At 46.0% G+C, this 25,722-nt stretch overlaps 1 protein-coding gene across 1 annotated transcript in view; it reads left to right on the top strand.

Moving 5' to 3' along the window:
* Window positions 1-25,722, top strand: part of LOC107397151 (myosin-11) — a 94,751-nt gene extending 69,029 nt beyond the window's left edge. The window contains exons 8-24 of the mRNA XM_054744676.2: window positions 8,871-9,320; window positions 10,666-10,926; window positions 14,176-14,274; window positions 15,527-15,688; window positions 15,763-15,867; window positions 16,131-16,189; window positions 16,362-16,509; window positions 16,577-16,681; window positions 16,820-16,972; window positions 17,049-17,216; window positions 17,315-17,488; window positions 19,194-19,283; window positions 19,366-19,449; window positions 20,752-20,870; window positions 20,963-21,071; window positions 22,289-22,452; window positions 24,402-25,722. Of these exons, the coding sequence (XP_054600651.2) occupies window positions 8,871-9,320; window positions 10,666-10,926; window positions 14,176-14,274; window positions 15,527-15,688; window positions 15,763-15,867; window positions 16,131-16,189; window positions 16,362-16,509; window positions 16,577-16,681; window positions 16,820-16,972; window positions 17,049-17,216; window positions 17,315-17,488; window positions 19,194-19,283; window positions 19,366-19,449; window positions 20,752-20,870; window positions 20,963-21,071; window positions 22,289-22,452; window positions 24,402-24,534 (2,583 nt within the window). The 3' untranslated portion in view covers window positions 24,535-25,722. The remainder of the gene's footprint in view (window positions 1-8,870; window positions 9,321-10,665; window positions 10,927-14,175; window positions 14,275-15,526; window positions 15,689-15,762; window positions 15,868-16,130; window positions 16,190-16,361; window positions 16,510-16,576; window positions 16,682-16,819; window positions 16,973-17,048; window positions 17,217-17,314; window positions 17,489-19,193; window positions 19,284-19,365; window positions 19,450-20,751; window positions 20,871-20,962; window positions 21,072-22,288; window positions 22,453-24,401) is intronic.

Raw genomic sequence — 25,722 nt, 5'->3', positions numbered from 1 at the left:
TAGCGGTCGGTAGATCTTGTAGAACTGCAGTTCAAAGGTAACTCATGAGGTGAATATATATGAACCCAGGTAGCAGTTTTTCTTTCGGATTGAGAGGAGATGCAGGAAGATAATAAACAGACAGGACAGAAAAATAGTCAAATAAAAACAAGTTAGTTTTTGTACCTGCTGGTTGCAACAAACAGACACCATTGAAGGTAATCAGAAGTGAGGAACAGGAAATGAAATAATTATTTAAATGTTTAGAGCAGCAGGAACTCCGAGAGGCTGCAGGCGCATCAGTGAGTTTGCAGCCGCTGTGCGGGGGGAGGGGGGGGGGACATGGGTAAAAGGGTGCTGATGTTGGAGCCAGCAGGCAGGAGACTGAGAGGAGACGGATGATTGGCTGAGACCTCTGAAGCGTTTCAGCTGAGAAATAAAATTAACTAGTTTCATTTTATCTTTTTATAAAAACATTTAAAGGGAAATGAGAACAAAATGGGGGAGACGCTAATGTTAGCTTAGCTGTGTGTGTGTGTGTGTGTGTGTGTGTGTGTGTGTGTGTGTGTGTTTTCCTGGCTTTGGTCCAGCTGTTGTCAGTCTTTCCCAGACAGTCGGAGTAGAGACTGGGGAAACATCTGCCTGCTCATCTGGCTTTGTCTGTCACACACACACACACACACACACACACACACACACACACACACACACACACACACACACACACACACACACACACACACACACACACCTCCCCATATTAAACGGAGGGAGCTGTGACAGGAAACCTGCTTTAGAGTCTTATTATAACAGGAAGCTGTCAACGTGTCGCTTCAGTTTATCTGCTGAAGCTTACACACGAGCTGCTGAGGCCGGCAGCCAGGACGGCGCTCCTCCTGGCTGCAAACACTGGAACTACTCGCCTTGCTCTTCACTCTGACCTGTTTCTTCTCAGAAATATCTGATTGTTGTGGGTTTTTTAGCAAGGCGGCCCAGATGTCTACAGTTCATTAAACCCAAACGGACCTGATGACTAAGTAGTCTTGACTTAGTTAATGACAGGAAGTAGTCTTTGTCATCAGAGAAAATGCAGGCGTAAACGGACATTTCTGGAGAAGTCTGTTAGCTCGTTAGCGTTGGAGTTTAGATGGAAAAACTTTAGATTAAAGATTAAAGTTGAGTTATTTTTTCTCTGCGGCATCTGAGCAGATTAAAGACCTGGATTTAGTTTTTATTCACTTTAACCTGCTGAGTAAAAGTTTCCCATGTGGTCATTAGTTCCCAGCGTCTCTGGATGCTAATTCACCTGGGATGTGGATTTGTGGAGAACTGGGTCGGCTCGGATCAGATCCGGATTTACAAACCGGCAGATGTCACACGTCCTGGTGTTTTCCTCACCCCGTTTCCCAAAATAATCGTTCACTTCAAATTCAAAGATACTTTATTAATCCCAGAGGGAAATCCATAAATGAAGAGGTGAACAGTTTGCTGTGGCTTCTGTTCTCTCTCTCTCTCTCTCTCGCTCTCTTTCTCTCTCTCGCTCTGTGTGTGTGTGTGTGTGTGTGTGTGTGTGTGTGTGTGTGTGTGTGTGTGTGTGTGTGCGCGCGGGTTGGGGGTGTCAACCCCCCTCCCCAAATATCCTCTGCAGTCAGCTGGGGGGTAACCTATTTCTCACAGGACTTAATCTGAGAATATGTTTAATCTGGCATCATTCTGATTGGATTTTAATCTAATGGGTTTATTTTGAGTTGAATTAAAGGTTTTAGTGGAAACTGAGATCCACCCTGGATCAACGACTGTGGGAAGTCTCTCAGACTTAAACCTGCTAAATGTTTTCTGATTTTAGGTTTTTAACCAAATGAGAAAATAAAACTGGTGTTTTATGATCGTTCTGTCTGTCAGTCCTCAGAACGTTTGCTTCTGATGTCGGTTTCATTTTCTTTTTGATGAAATTACGCAGAATAATTATTAAAAATGCGGAAATTTTCATAAAGTCAAAGGATGTCTAAAATGTCGTATTTTCTTTGTGAGTTGCAGGTCCACGTTGGAATTTTAAAACACAAATTCTAAAACTAAAATTCTCTCAAAGTAGTCCCGGACACGATGTGAGCGTCTGGAACTTGTCCCAGTTTAGTCTCAGGAGAGTTGGAAATGACAGGACTTGTGAGACAACTCTGGGAGAAATCAGAGATGATGTTGCAAATAAAATAAAATGTTTTATGTTTCAACAAGAAATTTTGCATAACTGTTAGTTTGCTTAGTGTGGTACGTTCTGATCCAGCAGTATGTTCTGATCCAGTCTGATCCAGTGTGGTACGTTCTGATCCAGCAGTATGTTCTGATCCAGTCTGATCCAGTGTGGTACGTTCTGAGCCAGTGTGGTACGTTCTGATCCAGTGTGGTACGTTCTGATCCAGTGTGGTACGTTCTGATCCAGTGAGGGCCAGTGTGGTATGTTCTGATCCAGTGTGGTACGTTCTGATCCAGTGTGGTATGTTCTGATCCAGTGAGGGCCAGTGTGGTATGTTCTGATCCAGTCTGATCCAATGTGGTACGTTCTGAGCCAGTGTGGTACGTTCTGATCCAGTGAGGGCCAGTGTGGTATGTTCTGATCCAGTGTGGTACGTTCTGATCCAGTGTGGTATGTTCTGATCCAGTGAGGGCCAGTGTGGTATGTTCTGATCCAGTCTGATCCAATGTGGTACGTTCTGAGCCAGTGTGGTACGTTCTGATCCAGTGAGGGCCAGTGTGGTATGTTCTGATCCAGTGTGGTACGTTCTGATCCAGTGTGGTATGTTCTGATCCAGTGAGGGCCAGTGTGGTACGTTCTGATCCAGTCTGATGGTACGTTCTGATCCAGTGAGGGCCAGTGTGGTATGTTCTGATACAGTGAGGGCCAGTGTGGTACGTTCTGATCCAGTGTGGTACGTTCTGATCCAGTCTGATGGTACGTTCTGATCCAGTGAGGGCCAGTGTGGTATGTTCTGATCCAGTATGATCCAGTGTGGTACGTTCTGATCCAGTGTGGTACGTTCTGATCCAGTGAGGGCCAGTGTGGTATGTTCTGATCCAGTGAGGGCCAGTGTGGTATGTTCTGATCCAGTGTGGTACGTTCTGATCCAGTGTGGTACGTTCTGATCCAGTGAGGGCCAGTGTGGTATGTTCTGATCCAGTATGATCCAGTGTGGTACGTTCTGATCCAGTCTGATGGTACGTTCTGATCCAGTGAGGGCCAGTGTGGTATGTTCTGATCCAGTGTGGTATGTTCTGATCCAGTGTGGTATGTTCTGATCCAGTGAGGGCCAGTGTGGTATGTTCTGATCCAGTGTGGTACGTTCTGATCCAGTGTGGTACGTTCTGATCCAGTGAGGGCCAGTGTGGTATGTTCTGATCCAGTGTGGTACGTTCTGATCCAGTGTGGTACGTTCTGATCCAGTGTGGTACGTTCTGATCCAGTGAGGGCCAGTGTGGTATGTTCTGATCCAGTATGATCCAGTGTAGTATGTTCTGATCCAAGGAGGTTCTGGCAGAGAATTTAATAGATTTTGTTTTTAATCCATGTTTTGTGTTTCTGACACATCAGCAGTCTATACAAGCTTTCTTACCTGATATCTTCTGTGATGAAAGATCTCACAGCTGAGTTTGACACTGTAGACCATGCTGTACTTCTGTCCTGACTAAACCAGGTAGTGGGTATCCAGGGAACTGCCCTGAACCCTTTTCAGATCATATCTAAGCAACAGAAGTTTTTGTGTGAGGCTGGGGGATTTAGCCTCTGAGGCCTCCTCTATGCTCTGTGGTGTTCCCCAAGGCTCTATTTTAGGACCTCTGCTTTTTAATCTTTACATTCTTCCTCTGGCAGCTATTTTTAGGCGACTTGACATTACTTATCATTTGTATGCTGATGACTGCCAATTTTATGTTTCTTTAAAACCTCAAGAGTCTGTGCAACCGGCTGTGGATTGCCTGAATGGCTGGCTTTATAATAACTTTTTACATTTGAACGAGTCTAAGTTGGAGGCTCTTTTATTTGTTCCTCCCTCTCCCACTGCAGTTAGTCCTGTCCTGCCTCCCTGTTTTTGCAGCTTAGTGAAGCCAACAACCACTAAACTGGGGGCGGTTTTGTACCCAGAGCTGCGGATGGACTCCCACATTGGCCAGGTGGTTAGATCCTGCTGTTTCCAGCTTCGCTAGCTATCAAAGATGAAGTCCATCCTGACTAGACGTGACCTGCACACAGTGATCCATGAGTTTGTGATCTCTCACTTGGATTATGCAAATTCCCTTTTTTATGGATCCACATCTTCCTCGGTTGCGCGCGTACAGCTGGTGCAGAATGCGGCGGCCCGCCTTTTGACACACACCAGGAGGGAGCACATTACTCCTGTTCTGGCCCAGCTGCACTGGCTCCCGGTGCGCTACCGCATCCATTTTAAATGTTTTCTTCTTGTTTTTAGGTCACTCTATCTTTATGCGCCTCTCTACTTGACTCAGATGGTTCGGCCTTATGTACCTGGTCGAATTCGTCAGTCAGCAGACCACCGCCTGTTACAGGTCCCAAGTGTTCGGGTGAGGACACGAGGAGAACGAGCGTTCTCAATCTGTGCGCCTCGTCTCTGGAACCAACTCCCTCTAGAAGTGAGAATGCCCCCCCCGCCCCCCCCCCCCCGCTCTCTGATTTTAAATCACGCCTGAAGGCTCATTTTTATTCCTTGGCGTTTACTTCAGCCTAGTTAGCCATGTACTACATCTCAGTTTTATTTTTATTGTCGATTTTATAGTAGTTCATGCTCATGTATGCTCGGTCGTGTAGAAATGCTCTTTATAAATCAAATGGATGGATGGATTTTTACAAGTTTTACGGGCAGAGGTACTACAAAACTCAAGCTAAAACACGATCAGAAGGATGAATCTAGAAACTCGTCTTCATCAGAGCTAAAAGATTAAAAAGCAATGTTTGGAAGTTTGGGACAAACAGGAAGTAGAAACCAAACGCAGCTCACAGGAAGTCAGAAATATACGGAACAAGCTACTAAACATGGAGAAAAAGCAGGTGAAAATCTGGTTAATTATCAGTCGACAAAATCCATTCAAAGCCAAACTGGAGCGACCAGCCGACGGGACGAGTCAACGTTTCAAGAACTCATACATTTATTCAGACCAGCTTTATTCTGAAAGGAAATGAGTCTTGGAAGTTTTTGGTGTTCTGAGATTCTCCTTCATCCTTCAAACATGTCAAACATCAGGAAACATCATTCAGTTTTTAGGATGAAACATTAAACCGTTAAATCATTTCCATCTGAGGTTTTTTGTGTTTTTATTATTTAACGGATTGAAGCTCGTTATTATCACCGATCCGTCTGAATACGCTCGCAGTTTCAGGAGGAAACCATTCCCAACGGGGGGAATGCCTTCGATCTGCTCAGGGAGCACTCACTTCTCCTGATGCACTGTGGGAAATGCAGTCTCGGGGTTGTGGCGCCATAGTGAATATAGAAACGTTCCTCCCAGCTGTCCGGGAGCATCAGTGCCTCATTCACAGTATTTCCCAGAATTAATTGCTGTCATATATGTGGGTCAGATGGTCCTCAGCCCTTCGCCATATGTCTGCTGTTGTGTGTGTGTGTGTGCATACATGTGTGTGTGTGTGTGTGTGTGTGTGTATACATATATATATATATATATATATGTGTGTGTGTGTGTGTGTGTATACATGTATATATGTGTGTGTGTGTGTGTGTGTGAGTGTATGTCCAGGTTTTTGTGAAACTCGGATGTGACCTTTTAAACGTGACATGTAGCCAGTCAGAAAATGAGGTGACAGAACACACTGCACGCTCTTCATCCGCCATGTTTGTTCACTGTAACGTTTGATGCGTCCCGACGTTTTGGCGAGGTTTCCGTCCGAGCGGGGAATGTTTGTGAGTGATGTGTAGTTTTTGCCGCGTTGCTGCACACGACAGACACACTGTTGGACCAAAACGGATACATCCATGATTTTTATTCCCACTGAGGTCTCTCATGCTTTTCGGGGCCTACGAAGCTGGATTTTAATGCTTGGTGTGCAGACACAATGAGGCTGTATCTGTTTTATATTATGTCTGACTTCACGTTGAATGTTTGGCCTGAGCTAACCTTATATAATTGTTTGTGTTTAGACCAGAGCAGGACAACAGCAGGAATCATTTCTGGCTCCTAGTGCTCAGAAAACCGGGACTCGTCTCTCACAGCAAAAATAATAACTTTAAAAATCATCAGCTCAGCGCTAATCCCGCCACAGCCTGGAAACACGTTAATACCGTAGCGATTAGCAACGATCCTAAACTCCAGACAGCCCTCTCAGGCCCGGGCTCCTCTCCCACCCCAGCTTCAGCTCTCCGTTCCTGGGGGAGGTGGTCAGGCGAGTCCCTGGATTAGGGCCACTCGGTGCTTTGGACCCTGGAGTGGGAAACGCTAAACCCCTGGATGTTTGCCACTTCATTTCTCTGAGTGGCATCAGCTCTCTTGTTATGATTGTTAATTAAAGTTGGATTTATTCAAGAGGGTTTTGGCGAACGTTTAAAACAAGCTGACATTTTCTGCTCTTTTCCGTTCTCATTTTTAAAGTGGAACTGAAAATTTCACAGTTGGATTGTGTTGTTTATCTGCCTTTTATTTGTGTGGGAAAGTGGGATGTAGCGCGTTGGAGGAGGATGGGGACTTTCTCATATGAATGAGCAGATGTTGCCATTTCTCAAGAGGGATTTATGTCAGGATGCACACACACACACACACACACACACACACACACACACACACACACACACACACACACGCACGCACGCACGCACGCACGCACGCACGCACACACACACACACACACACACCACAGGGTTTCATGTCATTATGAATGCATCTCATCAGTCGACATCAACATGTTCTGATCTGAAGTTTTAGGTTGTATAAAATTTCTGTTGAACACATTTCTCATAGTTTTATTATTTTTATTTGGCTACACTTTATGTCATGTTTACAACAACTACAGTTCACGGAAGCTAATGTGGGCTAATGCTACCTTCGGGGTCTTTTCTTGGACAATTTTAGAACAAATGACAGTTTTTCTCGTTTGCTTCAACACGTTTCTTGAAACTCTGCGTCGTATTCTGAAAACAGTAAACACAATTCCATGTGATGATGATGATGATGATGATGGAGGTGACAGTGAAGCTGGACTCGTTACCCCGCCTCTCTCATAGTCATACCATGGACAAGGACTTGGTCAACTAAGATGGCTCAAATTTCATCCGAGACACTTGTCTCCTTGCCCTGGCTCTTCTCCTCCTACTCCTCTTCCCTGGTGTCCTAGATCTCCTCCTCTTGCACCTCCTCCCATGTGGTTAAAGTTAAATTGAGACCGTTTGCAGCCGTCTGAGTGAATGTCCACGGCCCTCGGTTGGATTTCTAGAATGGTGGAATTTTGTCTCCAGCAGCCTGTTTATGTTCATCTCAACTGACGTGGGGCCTCTTCTTAAAGGGACTTTACGGACTTTTGAATTTTTATGCTCGTGATTGCCCCTTCAGGCCAAAAGCGTAACGGCAGCTTCAATAGTAGGCTCGTGCACGAGGCGCGCATGCTGTACGTGCACACTCCTTAACGAAAATAACAGCTGAGACAGTCCCTTTGTGTGTGTGTGTGTGTGTGTGTGTGTGTGTGTGTGTGTGTGTGTGTGTGTGTGTGTGTGTGTGTGTGTGTGTGTGTGTGTGTGTGTGTGTGTGTGTGTGTGTGTGTGTGTGTGTGTGTGTGGCCCGGAGGACAGGAGAACGTGCAGCTAATTAATTAAATAATGTGGTTCTGTACCTTTCTCTTCAGCACAGCCGACAAAGGTTTATGATGGGTCAGTCCTCCTGCATGCTCAGATCATTCCCTTCCCTTGCTTGAAAAATTGTTCCAAAATGAAAGTTGAACCCACATCTTTTTTATCTGTGAATTCAATGCCGTTCGACGAGTCTCAAATAAAAATTTGGGCATCTTACTGTAAAAAATATACCATTAATGTAAAAAAGAAACTCTAAATAAACTATGTTCACATCCAGAATCGAACCCAGGTCTTCTGCATGAGAGTGAGACATCTTACTAGACGAGCTAAAGCACCAGTGACATCTTTGGTACCTGTAACATTTAAATCCTTGATGACAGCTGAAACAACGTTCAAAGAACGGTTCGGAGTGAAAATGGCTATTTTGTTGCTAATTTGCAGGAAATATCTAGAAGAAAGTTCTACAGAAAGTAGCTAAGGGTCCTCAGAAATGTAGCTAGCTTTGTCACTAGGCGTTAGGAACAGCGACAAAGTGGCACTGCCTCTCTCTCTGCTGCTAAAGCTACGGATAGCAAATGCTACGGGCGATGCCTGAGCGTGAACGCGCATGAAGCAGCCTGCTCGACCCGAGCATCTCTCTTTTTCTGTGATTTTACAGAAAAACAGGCAATCACAGTAAAAATGCCAGGGCTCATTCTACAGGACCAGGGCATTGCAGGAGAACGTATGAAGAAGACATTTATTATTTCTATACATGTTTTGTCCCTTTAAGCAAACTTTCCTTTTGTCATTTTTTTAAATTAGAATATGAAAAAAATTCAAGGACTTTAAAGCTGATGATTGAGGTTTGGAAACTCCTACATTAGGGAAATTGGGAGGCCAGTCGGGGGGGTTGGCGGTTCATTCCCAGCTTCCTCGCTGCGTGTCCTGTTCCCAGCCTTGATCAGCCGCCTGTTTTCATTTGTCTGCCTGAAGAGTTTCTGTCCACAGACACCAACCTGACCTGTCTGCAGCTCAGACTCTTACCAGTTTTTGGGGATTTGTTGTTTTCTCCTCTTCCTGCACTCTTCCTCCCCATCACCACCTAATCCTCAGGCGAATTCCAGTCAGCAGGCCCGCAGAGGCGACCGCACCAAACCACCTGTAGGCCCGTTCCCCAGCTCAAACCTCCACCGAGCTGGCAGCGTCAAAGACCTGATCAGCAAATTCTCCGGTCCCGATCAGGTCTTGTGCTCCCGTTCCCCACGGAGCCACGTGTCTGAACCCAGACGAGTCACAAAGTCCGTGTCCACGGAGTCTCTAAACTCGGCAAAGTCTACGTCGGGTCAGAGCGTTGCAGGACACGCCGGGGGGCCGGTTCCCAGTATCGCTGTGACTCCATTCGGGGAAACCACACAGAACGGGGTTGAACCTGCTCAGAAAGGCGCCAGAGGCAGAGACACAGCAGCCAGCATCGATTGTCCGGTGGGAGGAGGCGGGACCCAGAAGGCTGATTCCAGACCGCCAGCTTCAGACTCTGGTAGAGACGACTCTGGCATGGGATCGGTAAGAAATAAAGCAACCGTCACCTGCAGATCCGCACCTGCATGAATCAGTGCACCCTTTCTGGCTGATGATGTCACAGCGGCACGGCACGGCACAACGTTTTAAATATTTGTCTGAGTGATTGAAGCATGAAACCATCGCACGCAATCAGCTGATAAATCCACCTGACCGGTGCGTCGTGCTCTTCTCCTCTGATTGGTTTATGGATAACAACTGGAACCTTTCACCGCTTTTCACGTGAAAACCATAATTTTGGGTTTGGTTGACCCAAGTGTTTGTATGAATTAGTCATTTTTAATCCCTGGGATTATCGTGGTTTGACAGCGTGAGGCTGGATCGGTTTTTCTTGGCAGTAAAACAGCAGAACAGGAACCCAAAGTTTCACATCGGTTTTTAGTGAACCTGCATGTTGGGACTGAGCTTCATGCACCAGAACATGAAGCCCAAATGAGTCTTCACGATTTGCTAGAGTCGCAGGGTTCTGGGCCAGACTCACTAAGACGGATGAGGAGAACATCGTGTCTGATGTTCTCAGACCTGTTCTTCATCAGCATTAGGATCACAGAGGAATCTGTAGACCCCGTGTTGAGCTGTAATCAATCCACTTTAGTCCTTTAGTCACGTTTCCTCTCCCAGCAGCCAGGAGTTCCTGTAGTCCTTCAAACTGGTTCTGGACCAGTGGGTCTCCAGACCGAAGCTCACCTTGTTGGGTCTAAAATTCTGTTTAAGTTTAAATCGGTTTTAGCCACGCGAACAGGTTATGCGTCTGACAGGAGTGTAGCGTTGTGGTTTTATGCTCTTTTATGAAAGAGGAACCATGCTACGTATTAATTCGGAATATTAATTTTTAATAAATCAATAACCAAATTTTATATTGTTAAGAAGACTCAAAGGTTGTTTTCATCGATAAACTGACGATAATATCTGTGTGTCTGTGTATGTGTAACTCAAGGGATGAGCCAGACAGAAAATGGGACTTTGGCTCCAACAGGGTGATTCTCAAATCTGTGGGATTATTTTGAATATTACGGAAATTGTAATAAACTCCTGATCTGAAGCGTTTTGGAGGATGGCAGGATTGAAAATAGAAGGAAAAGAGAACTGGATCAGGAGTTCTGGACCGGATCTGGGGTTCTGGTCAGGTTTGGGTTTAACACCAGGCTGATGTGATTTCTGTGATTTTTTTCCACGTCTGTTTTAACTTCTTGGTTCTGATCTTTTTCCTGCATCATCTGTCCTTAATCCAACCTCTGGTCTGATTGTCCTCTCGTCTGCATGTCCACCTGTCCACATCTTTAAAAACAAGCCAGACCCCATTCTTGCTGTTTCACCTCGTTTCCTCCAGGAGGCGGAGTTTGACTCGAACAAGCAGGCCGACAGCCCGTCAGAGGAGCCCCTCACCTCCAGATCCACGCCCGTCAGAGAGAACCAGAAGTACCAGCTGCTGATGAACCAGGAGCTGAAGAGCAACGGGCTGAGCAGCCGGGAGGCTGAGGAGGGCAGCCCCAGACTGTCCAGATGGGAAGCCTCGGTGCTGGGGGCCAGCCGCTACCGCGGGTCCCTGGAGTCCCTGGCCTCACGGGACTGGGAGACCGGTTCTGACAGGGTAGGTGAGAAGCCCGCGTGCGTGCGTGTGTGTGTGTGTGCGTGTGTGTGTGTGTGTGTGTGTGTGCAGGCTCTCTGATAACCAGCTGCTGATAAATGATTGGTTCAGACCAACAGCGCCATCTTCTGGAGACGAGCAGCAGAATTAGTCTCATCATGAGTTTTATCCTCTTTTTATTTTATTGCACCGATGAACGTTTTTTATTCCATTTTTATTGTGACTTGAGAAAATAAATAACTGACATGAACTAAAAACCTCCAGATTTTCTCTTATTTAGGTTCGTCGCTAAAACATTTTAACTGTTTTCAGACGCCCGGGAGGGGGCGTGGCCTTTCCAGAAGCCGCGTTTTCTGGACCAGATTTAAGGTTTCCTGTTTCACTCAAACATCAGTCTGAAGATCTGCAGGTTTCATGTTTTAAAAATCAACACAGACTCTTACGAATGTGTTTCTCAGGTGTGTGTAACACCTGACCACGCCTCCCAGCTAATCAAATAAAAGTCAGTTTGTTGGATTCTTAGAAAAAATTCTACTTACTATCATTGCTGACTTGATTCTATTTAGTTATAATTACGCATCAGTTCCTCGTTACATTAACGAGATTTAAAAATTCTTCACTTGATTAAAAACTCTTTGATTTTGAAATGAGAACATGTGTTTTATGTGTTATTCTTAATAATTAGAGATGCACCGATTCTGGTTTTCAGAGCCAATACCATACACCCCCCTCCCCTTGAATTCTGATCCTCTCCGACCAAAGCCTGGTTCATGCTTCTCCGTCAGCTCCGCAAGGGACAGACACGCACGGATTGACGGAAGCGTTTTGCTCTCATACTTCTCCGTCTCCTGGAGAGTGTTGCAAAGCAATTGCCCGGCAGGACAACAGAGGGCGTAGCGCTGTTCTTTGGTATCCTGTCATGTATCGGTCCAAGATAGTGTGTTTATATTGTGTTTTTGTGTACATAAGAGACTTTTTAACACGGACATATTTGTCTCTCATCCTCCTCCACCGCTTCATGCGCTCCCCACCTCTAAACCCACGTTTCCTGTCATTTCCGTCCACAAATAAAACGCTTGCTGCGCATCTTTTCACTCCTCCAGTCACGGGAGGATTAAGCGTTCATGTTTTTAGAGTTTTTTCACGAGGTATTCTTCTAGCTGCTCCGTGTCTGCCGCTAGTTATCCTCGGCTCTCTTTGCAATGGCGGCGCTGTAAACAACAGCGGCGTCCTGACCAATCACAAGCTTGCGTAATCCGTCTCGTTCGACGGATGTTTTAAAAAGTGGGCTCGACTCCGTACGTACTTGCGTGCCTGCCGGAGCCCTACGCAAGAACGGATAATGGCGTTGCGTGTCTCCGCGCTGACGCAGACGGAGAAGCATAAATCAGGCTTGAGCCGATCATGCTGGATATCGACCAATCCCTACATATTGGGCCGATGTTTTCCATTTTCTTAAATTGGCATTGGCCGATACCTTCTTTGTAAAGCCGATTTAAAGACACCCCCGAGCAGACCGGTGCCGCTGCAGGAATTCATTTAAATGCATATTTACTGAACAACATCTGCATAACAAATGCTCTAAAATTATTTTCTACTGAAATTCCGTTTTCTGTACCAGTTTGAATATTTAATAATTGGTCTGATTTGCCTGATTGACTTAAGTTTTTAACACTGAGCAAAGCAAACATTTAAGATTTAACAGCTGGCTGAACTCAGTGTTAAAGGCTGATTCAGCTTCAGAAATGTTGTGCACCAACTGATGCTTGTCATGACATTTTAACATGAAAGTAGGTTGGATGCGTCAAAACTAGGGTGAGCAGATCCCAACTGGCCAAATGTGGGACAACGTGAAGTTCCCATGTAATGAGAAAACAACAAACAAACAAAACATGCATTCTGCCTTTCAGCCCTAACATCACTGTTACATATACATACATTTATATTATTATTATTATCATATATTTCTTGGTACATATTTTATAACAGGAACAAGCAAACAGCAAAAGCTTTACGGTTCCACAGTTCCTCTCACGTTACCACACGACTCTGTAATGGCTCTGATCATTTTAATAACAAAGATCGGCCCACAATAATAAAACATGCAGGTTTAAGCAGCTTTTCAGAGTTTTCATTCAATGTTTTCCACAACAGAATGACAGTAAAAGTACCAGTAATAGTTTTTAGATCTATTTATGTTTGTTTCTCATTCATTTTCCACTAAAATCAGCATCTCGCTGAAAAAATATCCACTTTTTTGCTATTTTTTTCATAATTCAGAAACAAAACGTTTTTTTAAACGTGACAACAAATCTCTTCTAATTTTAGGTGAGAGAATAAATAAACATCAGATTATAATCTCTAAAAAAATCTGATGTAATCTAATAAAAGTTTCTTAGAGTTACTTTTTGCCTCAAAATTCTGAGAATAAGTGGTGAAAGCTTCATTTTCTCATTATTTCTTCACTGTGCTTCAAGGGGCTCAGCACACAAATACCCCTGATGGCAGCAGATCGGGGCGGGGCACATTTGACTCCGCCCACCGCGCCCCACCCAGATCTGCGTACTGCAGTCAGGGGCTACTCACTCAGCATGTAGCAGGTATCTGAAACCGCAGCACCGTGCCTGTGTTAGAGCCTCCATTGTGTTTATCATGGACCTGTCTAATTCCTGGAGAACCTGCTTTTGACCTCTTCATATCCGACTCCGCGCCGAGACATGAAGAATGACTCAGAAACAACAAAGACTGTCGAGTATCTCTGAACACGTTTAATTCACGAGTTTACAGCATCTTCTCCTCCGTGCTCACTCACGCGTGTTTTGGTGGTTCGGGCGCGCTCCACGCACGCTCCGGATCTGCCATAAAGTCCCGCCTCCGTTTGATTGACAGCAACAGGCAGATTTCTCCTCAGTTTCTTCTATAAGGTTGAAACTCGAAACGGGAAACTGTCAATAATGCGGGACTGTGCGGGACATCTGGTCACCGTAGTCTAGACCTCAGCCATGAAAATAGCTCTAAAACATCTGCAGCACATACCGGCCATCGGCTGCTCTACACATCGGCGTCAGTATTGGCAATAAAAAAAAAACAACATCAGTCGACCTCGAATTCCAATCACCAGCTGATTTTTTATGAATCATCTCTGACGAGAACGAGCACACCTCAACCCAAAGGATTGGAAACTTTTGTAATTGTCTACTTTCTTCTTTTCTTTTGTTGACTGGATGCTTCGTTTATTTTGTTTGTTTGCAGGCGGGCCTCATTGACAGCCCCCCCAGGGTGTTTAACAGCCCCTACACCACGACCACATCTATGGATTATAATCCCACCTACAGGATGTCTGAGTATAAGGTTTGTTGTAATGAAAGGTTTAATCTGTAATGGTCAGCTAAAGCATTGGCAGATTCAATGAGAAACCATTTTTTACTTTTCAAAAATGATCATCACTCTGAGTTTTATGCAGGCTGAACATGAAAATAGTCTCCTACATTAGCTTCTGATAGAAAACAGACGGTGAAACTCTAGGATTAGAAAATCCTGACAGATCTACGTCACCCTGTCACTAACATTCATGGACTCACCCATCTGGACTCACGACGGGGAAGGCTGTTGTTGGTTTAGCGTCCAGGAAACAGCAGCGAACGTCTTCGCTAGTAGAAGCTAACTGTTAGCATTAGCACCTCCACCACACAGCAGAACTCCTCCAGGCTTGTGTTATTTGTGCAAATAACACATCAGCGCTGCAGAGGCGACGAAGTCGGTGGTTGCGTTGTGCTTCTGTTAGCCAATCAGAGGAGATGTCCAGATAACAGGAAATAAGAATTTAACTCCTGTCGTCTGAATCTACGTTCTCCTCTGGCTGAATTCTGCGTGCTGAAACAGGCGCACCGGAGCTTTTTTTCCAGTCCTACTAGATACCACTGTTGAAAATATGAGGAAAGTTGACCTTTAATAAGCTAAAATGGCCCACACTCGTATAGCGGCTTTCAGAGGACTCCGAAGCGCTTTACACTGCAGTATCATTCATCCATTCACACACACACATTCACACACTGGTGGTGATGAGCTACGATGTAGCCACAGCTGCCCCTGGGCGCACTGACTGAGGAGCAGCTGCAATCTCAGGCGCCACCGGTCCGTCCGACCACCACCAGCAGGCGAGGTGGGGTTAGGTGTCTTGCCCAAGGACACTACAGCAGAATTCTCTGTCCGGAGCCGGGATTGAACCTGCAACCTTCTGATTACTGGACAACCCGCTCAACCTCCTGAGCTACTGCTGCCCAAAATGGGAACTAAAATGTTCTCTAAACATCAAGTAATAATAAAGAAATCTATTAGTTAAAATGGAACAATTTTCTGTTGTATATTAATATAGCAGCTAAATAATAATCGTTTGTTTTTATTACAGTTAAACAGCAATAAAGATGTAAAACTGTCCCTCCCCAGCTGTAGATCCTCCCCTGGGGGCACACTGGGTATGGCAGGGTAGGGTTCGGTGCCTGTAGGACAGAAAGGGTTAAAGGAAACAGCTGTTTGTGTTATTAAGAGTTGATTAAGGGAATCTTTAGAAACAGCCGTCTGATGAACTCTGGTTCTTGTCCAGGCTCCTGGCGGACTCTCTCCCTCCACCTCAGAACTGAACCTGTACAGCTTCAACAGTCGCAGTACCAGTCCAGTGGGGGTCTCCTCCACTCTGGTGCCTTCCCGCACCCGCTTCTCCACCTACGACAGCCTGATGAGGAGGAGGAACGACGTCAACAACACCGTATGTACACCAGCACGCGTGCGATCACCCAAACCCTTCACACGGTGCATAACGTGTCGTGGTTCTACGTTCAGGTGGTGGCGCCGGCCCACTACAGCATGAGGTCCACCACTCTGGGAGCGCCAAACAAAAAGAATTATATAGAAGAACTGACCAAGCAGCTGGACACCTGTCAGAAGGTAGAGCTTTTCTCTGATGTACCCGGTCTAGGTTGGTGTTCCACAGGGCTCTGTCTCCAGCCCTCTGGTGTTCAGGCTGCCTTTAGTCCACACTCGTCTACGCTGACAACACTCAGGTTCATGGAGACAAATTCACTGCTACCAGTGTGTAGCAGAGAGGCCCAACAAACCCTGAGTGATGAGATCTTTGCTAAAATCAAACATAATTCGATCATTCCTCTCCCTAATCTGATGTTTTGGATGTGGTTTTTAAAATCTTGTAGCGTAACCAGTTCCTGGAGGCAGAGAGCGTCGAGATGGAGAAGGAGAGGAACCAGATCAGGTCAGAACCCGCCTCCTGTTGCTGCAGGAGCTGCACGATTCCACAATCTTTCATTGCCAAGTTCTGCAAGTTCCTAATGAGCTGCACCTCCTCCCTCCCTCCCTTCACTCCTCTCCTCCTGTTGTCTCTAAACCACTGCCCCGGTCCCGGTCTGGCGGTTGATCTTCTGCAGGTTCGAGATGCGGGCCCTGTTGGTGAACAACGAGGACCTCCTGAGGACCAACGCTCAGCTGAACAACGAGCTGAAGAGGATGAGAGAGCAGATGGTAGAGATGGAGAAGGACAATCAGTCACTGAGAGACAGTTTCAGAGACATGGAGGTGAGGCATTTGGACCGACTGGGACCCAGATGTTGTTGTTTTTACTGACTGCTGTTCTGCTGCTCAGGTGGAGGTGAAGGAAGCCAGAGAGATAATGGTGGAGGCCAACACTCAGGAGTACGCCTTCAACTTCCTGGAGCAGTCTCTGAAAACCCGGATTCAGGACGCTGAGGTAAGCTGTTGCCTGGTTCAGGGTCAAAGGTCACATTAAAATGATAAATCAGAGGGAGGTTCATGTTTTTGAACGACTTTAAACACCGGGACACCAGCATGGGGCTGTGAGAAGTTTCTGTTTGGTGCTTCCTCTCAGGAAAACCTGGAGAAGCAGACGCAGCACGCTCAGACTCTGGCTGAGAAGTTGTGGCTGGCTGAGAGACAGCTGGAGGAGCTGGAGGTGGACAGAGGAAGCCGAGACAAGAAGACATCTGAACTCAACACCATCATCATCAGGATGGAGGAGGAGGTAGAGCCATAGGTCCTCATGCTGAATCCCCCGATGCTTCCTCTGGTCTGACGTGAGACTGTGGATGTGTTTATAGCTGAGTGAAGCCCTGCAGAAGTCCACACAAGCTCAAGCAGAGTCTAACCTGCAGCAGAAGCTACGAGAGGACGCCCAGATGAGGGTGGATGAGCTGGAGGAGGCGCTCCTGGAAAAGGACCAGGAGATCCAGAGGCTGCAGATCCTTGTTGGCAAACTGCAAGGAGAGGTAAGTCCTAACCTGGACAACGAGGAGCAGCACCTGTGAGAGCAGCTTCAGCACTCGTGTGTGTGTGTGTGTGTGGGTGTGTGTGTGTCTGCATGCAGGTTTCTGGGAAGCTGATCGATAAGGAGCGGACTCTGGAGGAGGAGATCCAGCTCAGGGAGCGGCTGCAGCTCCAGTGCAGGCAGGCAGAGAGGACGGTGGACGATCTCACCATGGAGCTGCAGAGCACCAACCAGACCAAGGATGACCTCGCCAAACAGGTCAAAGTGGCTCAGGTAAAAGGCTTCGACTGGAATCGGACATGAAACGCTTTCGTTATGAAGAAACGTGTCACTGTTGACTAAATCTGCATCATCAAATAAGTTGAGTCGGTGTGCTGTAAGAGTAACGGCGCAGACGTGGAACTGTTGGTTACTTCTAACCTCTGGTTACAGACAGACTTAACCAACCCGAGTGAAACCAATAACTCGGATATAGCCGTCTCATCAGGGCTCCATCTCCGTCGTTTTCCTCGTGAAGCGTAGACCGAGAGATGGTCTCAGAAGTTTTCGGTGAACAGATCTGAAACCGATCGGAGGTCTGGTCTCTCTGGAGGATGAAACACCTCCGGTTCTTCTCACATCCGATGGAAAATCAAAAGTTAAGATAAAGGTTGAATATGGAGCACGGACACTCTGGCGACATCTAGTGTTTGGAGGTGCTAGTTGCAACAACATGAATCGTTTTCCAGCCGTTGGGGTGTTGGTCCTCTGCTGCCGCGTTATTGGCCAGCCAGCACCGTGCTCAGAGACCAGGGTAGCGACACTTCTCTACTAATACATTTATCTTACAACAGTATTTACTGTTAGAACATCCTCCGGGCTCAGAATCAACTGCTTGACTCGTCAAGTCCGCCATTTTACACAGTCCCAACCTCGCCCTGCCGAGTGGACTTTCTAGCACAACGGTGCCCTCTAGTGGCTGGTAGATGTAAACGTGAACCCAGCGTCGTGCCCGACAAAATAAAAATATGAATATTCATTTTTTTGAAATATAGCCTTTAAAGGAAAACCTGCACATTCATTCTGCACGCCTCCAAACGCTCCGTGGAGGCGTTATTTGTTCAAAAATATAGCTTTTTATGTTGATGTTGTTTATGTTTATGTTTATTTATTTAGCAGACGCCTTTATCCAAAGCGACTTACAGTTTATAACCTATAGGGCATGTTGTGATCTGTGGAGGAAACCCACCCATGCACGGGGAGAACTCCACGCAGAAAGGCCGCAGCCGAGTTTCGAACCTGCAACCTTCGTGCTGAGAGGCTACAGTGCTAACCACTGCGCCACCATGCGGCTTTTTATTTCAAATGTTCCATATTGCACCTTTAACAACAACTGACTGTGAGGGTTGGGTGATAGTTATGTCATGGTGAATGACTCGTTAGTGCCAGTGAAAGGGTTAGTTACATACCTGTGGTCATAGTAACACGAGGCCACTGCATAGCAACAAACATGGCATTAGCAAGTGATGCTACCTGGTGCTAGTGATGCTAACGTGTCACCAGAACTAGGTTTAAATCACCAGGTGATAAAAAACCATCATGGGTCGTATCATCAGAAGGATTCTTTAAATAATCCCTGTAACCAAAGCGGGTTGGTTAGTGGTCCGGCTGACCCGGGAACCAAAAACAACAAAACACCGTCCGTCGTCTCTTTTCTGGGTTCATTTCCAGTCAATTGTGAATCTTGTGAAGTCTGAGGAGAACGTCCACCCTGACTTCATCTGTTCGTGATTCAAACGTCCACATGTATTAATCAGTCATGTAAGCCATCAGAGTTTGAGGTTAATGAGGTTTTAATTATGTAAATCCCGTTAAAAAGTCAGCGTGGATAATTCCATAATCCTAAATATACATCAGGCTTTCATCTGTCGCCTTTCCGAGTAACCCGAGTGACCTCAGAGCTGTTGCTGAAGCCGGCGTTTCTGCTCCTCCCGAACAGGAGAAGCTGATCGACCTGGAGAGCGAGCTGGAGGAGCTGCAGGACAGCGAGCACAGATGGGCCGCCAAACACAAGAGAGCCATCGAGCAGGTGAACGCTCCGGAAACGGGAACGCCTTCTGATTCACGCTCCCATCTGGACAAATGATTCACTCATCCATGTTTGTTAACAGACCGAACAGTTGCAGCTGAAGCTGATTCAGGAGAAAGATCTGAACGATCAGCTGGAAACGGAGCGCGTGGTCATGGAGAGACAGGTAAACTTCCTCGTGTCTGCTCACGAGGCTCCAGGCAGCTGGGAATATTCCAACTCTCCCAATTTTACATTTTTGTAGTATTTCGGATGGAAACAGGAAGTCGGTTCCTCCAGAGAGGAGCCACATACCTGAACGTTCTACTTCCTGCTTCCCTGTTAGAACCTCTAGGAACCAAAGCAGCAGTGTGAGAACTGGACGTTCTGCTGGGAACATCTGGAACAAGAAGCGCTCCAATAGGAGACGGCGCTTGATCCTTCAGAGCTTTAGAAGTTAGAAGTAAAATGTTAAATTTAGTGATAGAAGTGGTGAATACATGAACTAGTTCATCTGCACCGCTTTGGGTCAGGATGTAGGTCCTAGTCTAGAAGAACACTGAGGTGTCCTGCGGGACACGGACCACTCGGCTGACTCGGCTCGTGGCATTTCCACCAGTAACAGCTCCACGGTGTCCGCACATTTCCCAGTACCCGCTTTCGTGCGGTCCCAGGCATATCCAGTCTGGGGCAAATGCTAATGCAGAAGACTGATGGTCATTGATTGGCTAGGGGGCGGAGTCACAGAGATTACTGTCTACTGCCTGGTCCGTGTTCAAATTGTGACAAAAGCCCGGTGACTCAGAAGAACGTCCACCATGTCTTGCGCCGGTGTGTTGTTTTCTCATGGTGTGTCCCGCACAGATCGAGTCAACTTTATTTAAAAAGAGCTTTGTAACATCACAGAAGCTGACCGACGTGCTTAGCGACACAAACGCAGTAAAAGCAAGCTGTGATGAAGGCTCCCGACATGTACAACTAAAGATAAAGATCCAAACCGTTCCCACGCTGAACTAAAAACCACGTGAAACCGACGCTGAAGGAGCCAGCGGCAGCACATCCCGCTACGGAGCTTCTGCTCGGTTCTCCACACCTCCAGGAGAAGCCGGTCAGATTAATGTGACCTCACAAACATAACACTGAGTTTAATAGTTTATTAATTAAACCAACGGCAAAAAATGCTCCTAAAATCAATGTTGACAAATATAAATCTTTTTCAACTTCATTTTCATCTCAGAACCGCTAAATATTTAGAAAACTAACCTGGAAAAGCTGTAAAAACCTAGTAAAGCCAGCGTGGTTCAGAAGATTCACACCACCATCTTCACCAAACGGCATCAGTGATGTCATCGTAACTAGAAAATAATCCTCTTTCTGAACCGTAAAACTTTATTTGTGTCCAAGTCGTGTTAAAGCCGTCCCAAACTCCAGCTGATGCGTCGTTTATCCCAAACAGCGTGAAATGCCGTGAATCTGTTTCTGTGTTCAGCTGCGAGAACTTCGTCTGGAGGTGGAGGAGCTTCGGAGCTCCAGAGTCCAGGAGGACGTCGTCTCCAGAGCGGAGAGTCGAGTCAAGGAGCTGGAGAGCACTCTGAGGACCGAGGAGAGGTGGATCCGCTGTCATCTAGGAATTTTAGGAATAATAAACTAAAATTTGAAAGAAAAGAGAATTTAAATAATTCTTTCTTTTTCCTGATCAGGAACAAATCTAGTCTGACAAACACCATCGGTAAACTGGAGAGGAGGATCAACGAGATGAACGATCAGATGGAGGAGGAGCACCGGATCGCCACGGAGCAGAAGGAGCTGGTAACACACACACACACACACACACACACACACACACACACACACACACACACACACACACACACACACATGCTTGTATTTATGTGCTTGGGTGGACCCTCCATTGGCTTCCATCTATTTCAGGGACTCCACTATGCCTAACCCATACCCTAACCAGCGTATTCCTAAAGTTATCTGCACTCAATTCACATCTTATCTGTAAACCTCACCCCTAGGGAGTACTCCGTATTAGGACCGGGTTTTGGTCCTAACAAGGACCTTCGGTCGTAAGAAGGTTACTAAATATCCCAAATCCGGTCTTCACAAGGATACAAGCCCACACACACACCACCTCTCGGAACCTTAGATCCACATCTGAAAACCTCCTGACTGTTCCTCGAACCAGACTGAAAACCAAAGGGGACAGGGCCTTTCAGACTATTGCAGCCAGACTTTGGAACAGTCTACCTTCAAATCTCCGTCTCTCTAACACTGTAGAGGTCTTTAAAAATCATCTAAAAACTCACCTTTTCATCCAGGCGTTCCCTCCCTAAATGTTTCAGAAAGATGGCTTTGTTCAGGTTCACACCTTCACTTTTTTTATACTCATGATTTTATTTTCTATTTCATCACTGCTATTGTTTTTCTGATGTTTTTATTGGTTAGAGGTATTTGCCCTGATCTTTATCATGTTGTACAGCGCTTTGTGATTTATATCTGAGAAAGGCGCTCCAGAAATAAACTTTTACTTACTTACTTACACCCCCCCCCCCCCCACACACACACACACACACACAGTTCATCCACCAGGGGGCAACAGAGAATTAAATTTAAACCATTTGAGTTCCTTCACTTCTTTTTTAGTTTTTATTAATTTTACATAAAACTCAGAATTAAACAAAGTCTTTAATGATGAAAGAAGCAGATTGATTTTTACTGAATTTCTGGTTATTTTGTTTAAATGTTTGTTTCAGACTTTAATCCATATTTTCCAGACTATTAATCTCTTTACTGCTTTAGTTAAAAACATTTAAACGCCACAAACGTACTTTAGATGGACTCGTCGTATCGTTGGGACATTTAATAATGTTCTGGTTTGGTCCCGAACTCAACAGAATTTCTGTTATTACCACAAACTATGATGACTTCAGATAGAAGGACAGGAACTTCAGTCACATGAAGGAGAACGGGACGAGTTGTGTCCCACACTGAGCCCCGACCTCTGACCCGTTCTGCAGATGACCCAGAGGATTCGCTCACTGAAGCGGCAGCTGAATGAGGCTGAAGAGGAGGCGAGCAGAAAGGAGGCGCAGTTCCGCCACACCCAGAGGGAGCTGACAGAGGAGAGGGAGACCACCAGCCGGCTGCAGAGGCAGCTGCTGGACCAGCACCTTCAGAGCAAGTATGAATCACACACACACACACACACACACACACACACACACACACACACACACACACACACACACACACACACACGCACACACACACGCACACAGAGCGTAAAGTGTAGAGAGACTGTTCATCTACCCAGTCCACCGAGGTATTCCTGCAAACAAATATCACCAGTGTGTCTCATAAACTCGGGTGTAAACAGCTTGTGAAAGTTATTATCGATCTCTGGTCCGAGTGTTAAAGGCACCAGAATCCAGTAACACAACAGATGGGTTGAAGACGTTCAAAAACTGCTTTACAAGTTCCTCAGTAGGGTCGAAGGGAGCTGCCGTCTTTCTGTGGTGGTTATTATGGGCTCGACACACGGGAGGCGACAAACGACCGCGATCAGCAAAATTTGTAGCCGTCGCTTTTATTACCTGACACACGGGAGGCGATCAGCAGCAGCGGCCAGCGGCAAAGCCGTCTACACGTTCTGTTCCATGGCGAAATTGAAATTTCCGTTGTTCTGCTTGGCTGTGTCAGGTTGGAGGGAATTAAGGTTATTTAAGCGGTTCAGAGTTAATAAAGTGGTAGATATTATATTTCACAAGGTGCTGCTAGAGTTATGTGAAATCTTACTTCTGATTTTACTATAAAACATAATAATAACCAACTTCTCCTCCATGTTTGCTCGGAGATGTACGGAGCATCCTGTCCGCTCATTGGTCAGTTAATGAAACCTCCGTTGATTGGTCCTCGTCCGAGCGACAGCGATAAAAAGTTGAAAATGTTTCAACTTTCTGGGATCGCGTCGCTGGGTCGCCTGTGCACGACACGTGCACGAGCGCAAACTTTCACACGCACATTTTTCGTGTTTCGCTTAGTAGGAGAGAGACCCGCGATTATCGCTTTGTCGCGCATGTCTCAATGAAAATGAATGGAGGAGAGGCGATGTGGCCTCCCGTGTGTCGAGCCCATTAGGCAATAGGTTGGGGCACTATGGACAGGTGTGCAGCCAATCACAGGACACACACAACCCATCACACACCTGAGGAGCCTTCAGTCACCTATTATGCATGTTTTTCGTGTGAGGAGTGAGGAGAACACGCTAACTCCACACACGCGTGAGGAGAACACGCTAGCTGCACACACACGTGAGGAGAACACGCTAGCTGCACACACGCGTGAGGAGAACACGCTAGCACCACACACGCGTGAGGAGAACATGCTAACCCCACACACGCGTGAGGAGAACACGCTAACCCCACACACGCGTGAGGAGAACATGCTAACCCCACACACGCGTGAGGAGAACACGCTAACCCCACACACGCGTGAGGAAAACACGCTAGCACCACACACGCGTGAGGAGAACATGCTAACCCCACACACGCGTGAGGAGAACACACCAACTCTACACACGCGTGAGGAGAACACACTAACTCCACACACGCGTGAGGAGAACATGCTAACCCCACACACGCGTGAGGAGAACACGCTAACCCCACACACGCGTGAGGAGAACACGCTAACCCCACACACGCGTGAGGAGAACACGCTAGCACCACACACGCGTGAGGAGAACATGCTAACCCCACACACGCGTGAGGAGAACACACCAACTCTACACACGCGTGAGGAGAACACGCTAACTCCACACACGCGTGAGGAGAACACTCTAACTCCACACACGCGTGAGGAGAACACTCTAACTCCACACACGCGTGAGGAGAACACGCTAGCTGCACACACGCATGAGGAGAACACGCTAGCACCACACACGCGTGAGGAGAACATGCTAACCCCACACACGCGTGAGGAGAACACGCTAACCCCACACACGCGTGAGGAGAACATGCTAACCCCACACACGTGTGAGGAGAACACGCTAGCGTCACACATGCATCAGCTCATAATAAATGTTACACGTTTTGTACCCTGATGAATACATGAAGCATTGTTTGTGTCTGACAGGCGTAAGGAGAACCTGACGATCCGTCAGACCCTGGACAACCTCCGGTTGGACCTGAGTGTGGATGATGAAGACGAAGATCAGCTACACACAGCAAACAAACAGGAAGAAACAAACAGCATCACCAAGGTTTAAAATGCGTACAAGTCAGTAGCAGTGGTTTTCATCTCCTACGCAGCGGGAAGCTTTTCAGTTTGGGGTCTGAGAAATGATTCTTAACACTTTTGAAATTTTTCAAGAAAGATGTTTAGGTGCTAGGTCGTAGTACAAACAGCCTTCAGGTTCCTCCGTCTGTGTGGCCCAACCAAGACTTCAGTGTTGTGTTCCCTCTTAGCTGGACTGTTTATTTACTCCCTCTAGTGGAGGACAGGGAGAACTGCAACCGCTCCACAAAGAAACTTCGTTTCCTTTTGTTTTTATCAGAATTGATCTGATTTTCGCCTGCAGATGCAATGATGACGTCTTTAAATAACTTTTCCTGCAGTTTATCCTGATTTATTAGTTTATTTGTCTGCACTGTTTCCCGTCAGACTGCAGGTTGAGATAAATGTGGGTTATTAAGCGTTCTGATTCACAAACATCACCTTGAGATTATTTATTCTTCAGTTTGTTTTTGTGATTAAAATTTTATTTTTGATTCCTTCTGGGATGCATTTGAAAGTTTAGATTTAGTTTCTAGGATTAAAAGTTAAATAACTTTAATGTATTTAAGGTGGTTTGCTGCTGTTAGGAGGTGAACATGATGCACCTTCTGTGTAAATGAGATTTTTGTTGCAGCAAAACAAAAAAGAAAAGTTTAAAAAGAGGAAATGTGGTCACTAATTAGCGTCAAACCTAGACACGTCCAGGTTTTCTCAGCTGCTTCTCTCTTGTGGTTTTGAGGATTAGAAAAAGGTCATTTAAACTGAGAAATAGCAGTAGGACATGTTTTAATTTATTGTAACTATCATTGATTTATTGTCTAATCTGAATGAAAGCTGTTTGTATTTTAACAGAAACAAATCAGTTCCTGCTCCAGAGTTTCACTCCATGTTCAGAAGTTTCTGCATGTTGGAAACTTAAAGCTGCATCTGTTAGATTCCCCAAATGTTTACATTTTCTACCTTTGTTTTTGGAAGCAAGGATGCTGTACCTCAATGCCTATACTGTAAGATCTACTTTATGGTTCATGGGTTTCTTTCTGCTCCTGCTATGAAAATGTAAAACTAGTTAACTGATTTGTTTTGTAACCACGCTACAGCTTCACTGTCTTGGGGTATTTATATTTCATATTCACACTGTTAGACTTTAAGTAAAAACTACAAATAAACTGTTAATCCTAAA

This window comes from Nothobranchius furzeri, chromosome 6 (genome assembly GCF_043380555.1).
Source record: "Nothobranchius furzeri strain GRZ-AD chromosome 6, NfurGRZ-RIMD1, whole genome shotgun sequence".
In the NCBI taxonomy this organism is placed as follows: domain Eukaryota; kingdom Metazoa; phylum Chordata; class Actinopteri; order Cyprinodontiformes; family Nothobranchiidae; genus Nothobranchius; species Nothobranchius furzeri.
This window is presented reverse-complemented; position numbering and strand designations above follow the sequence as displayed.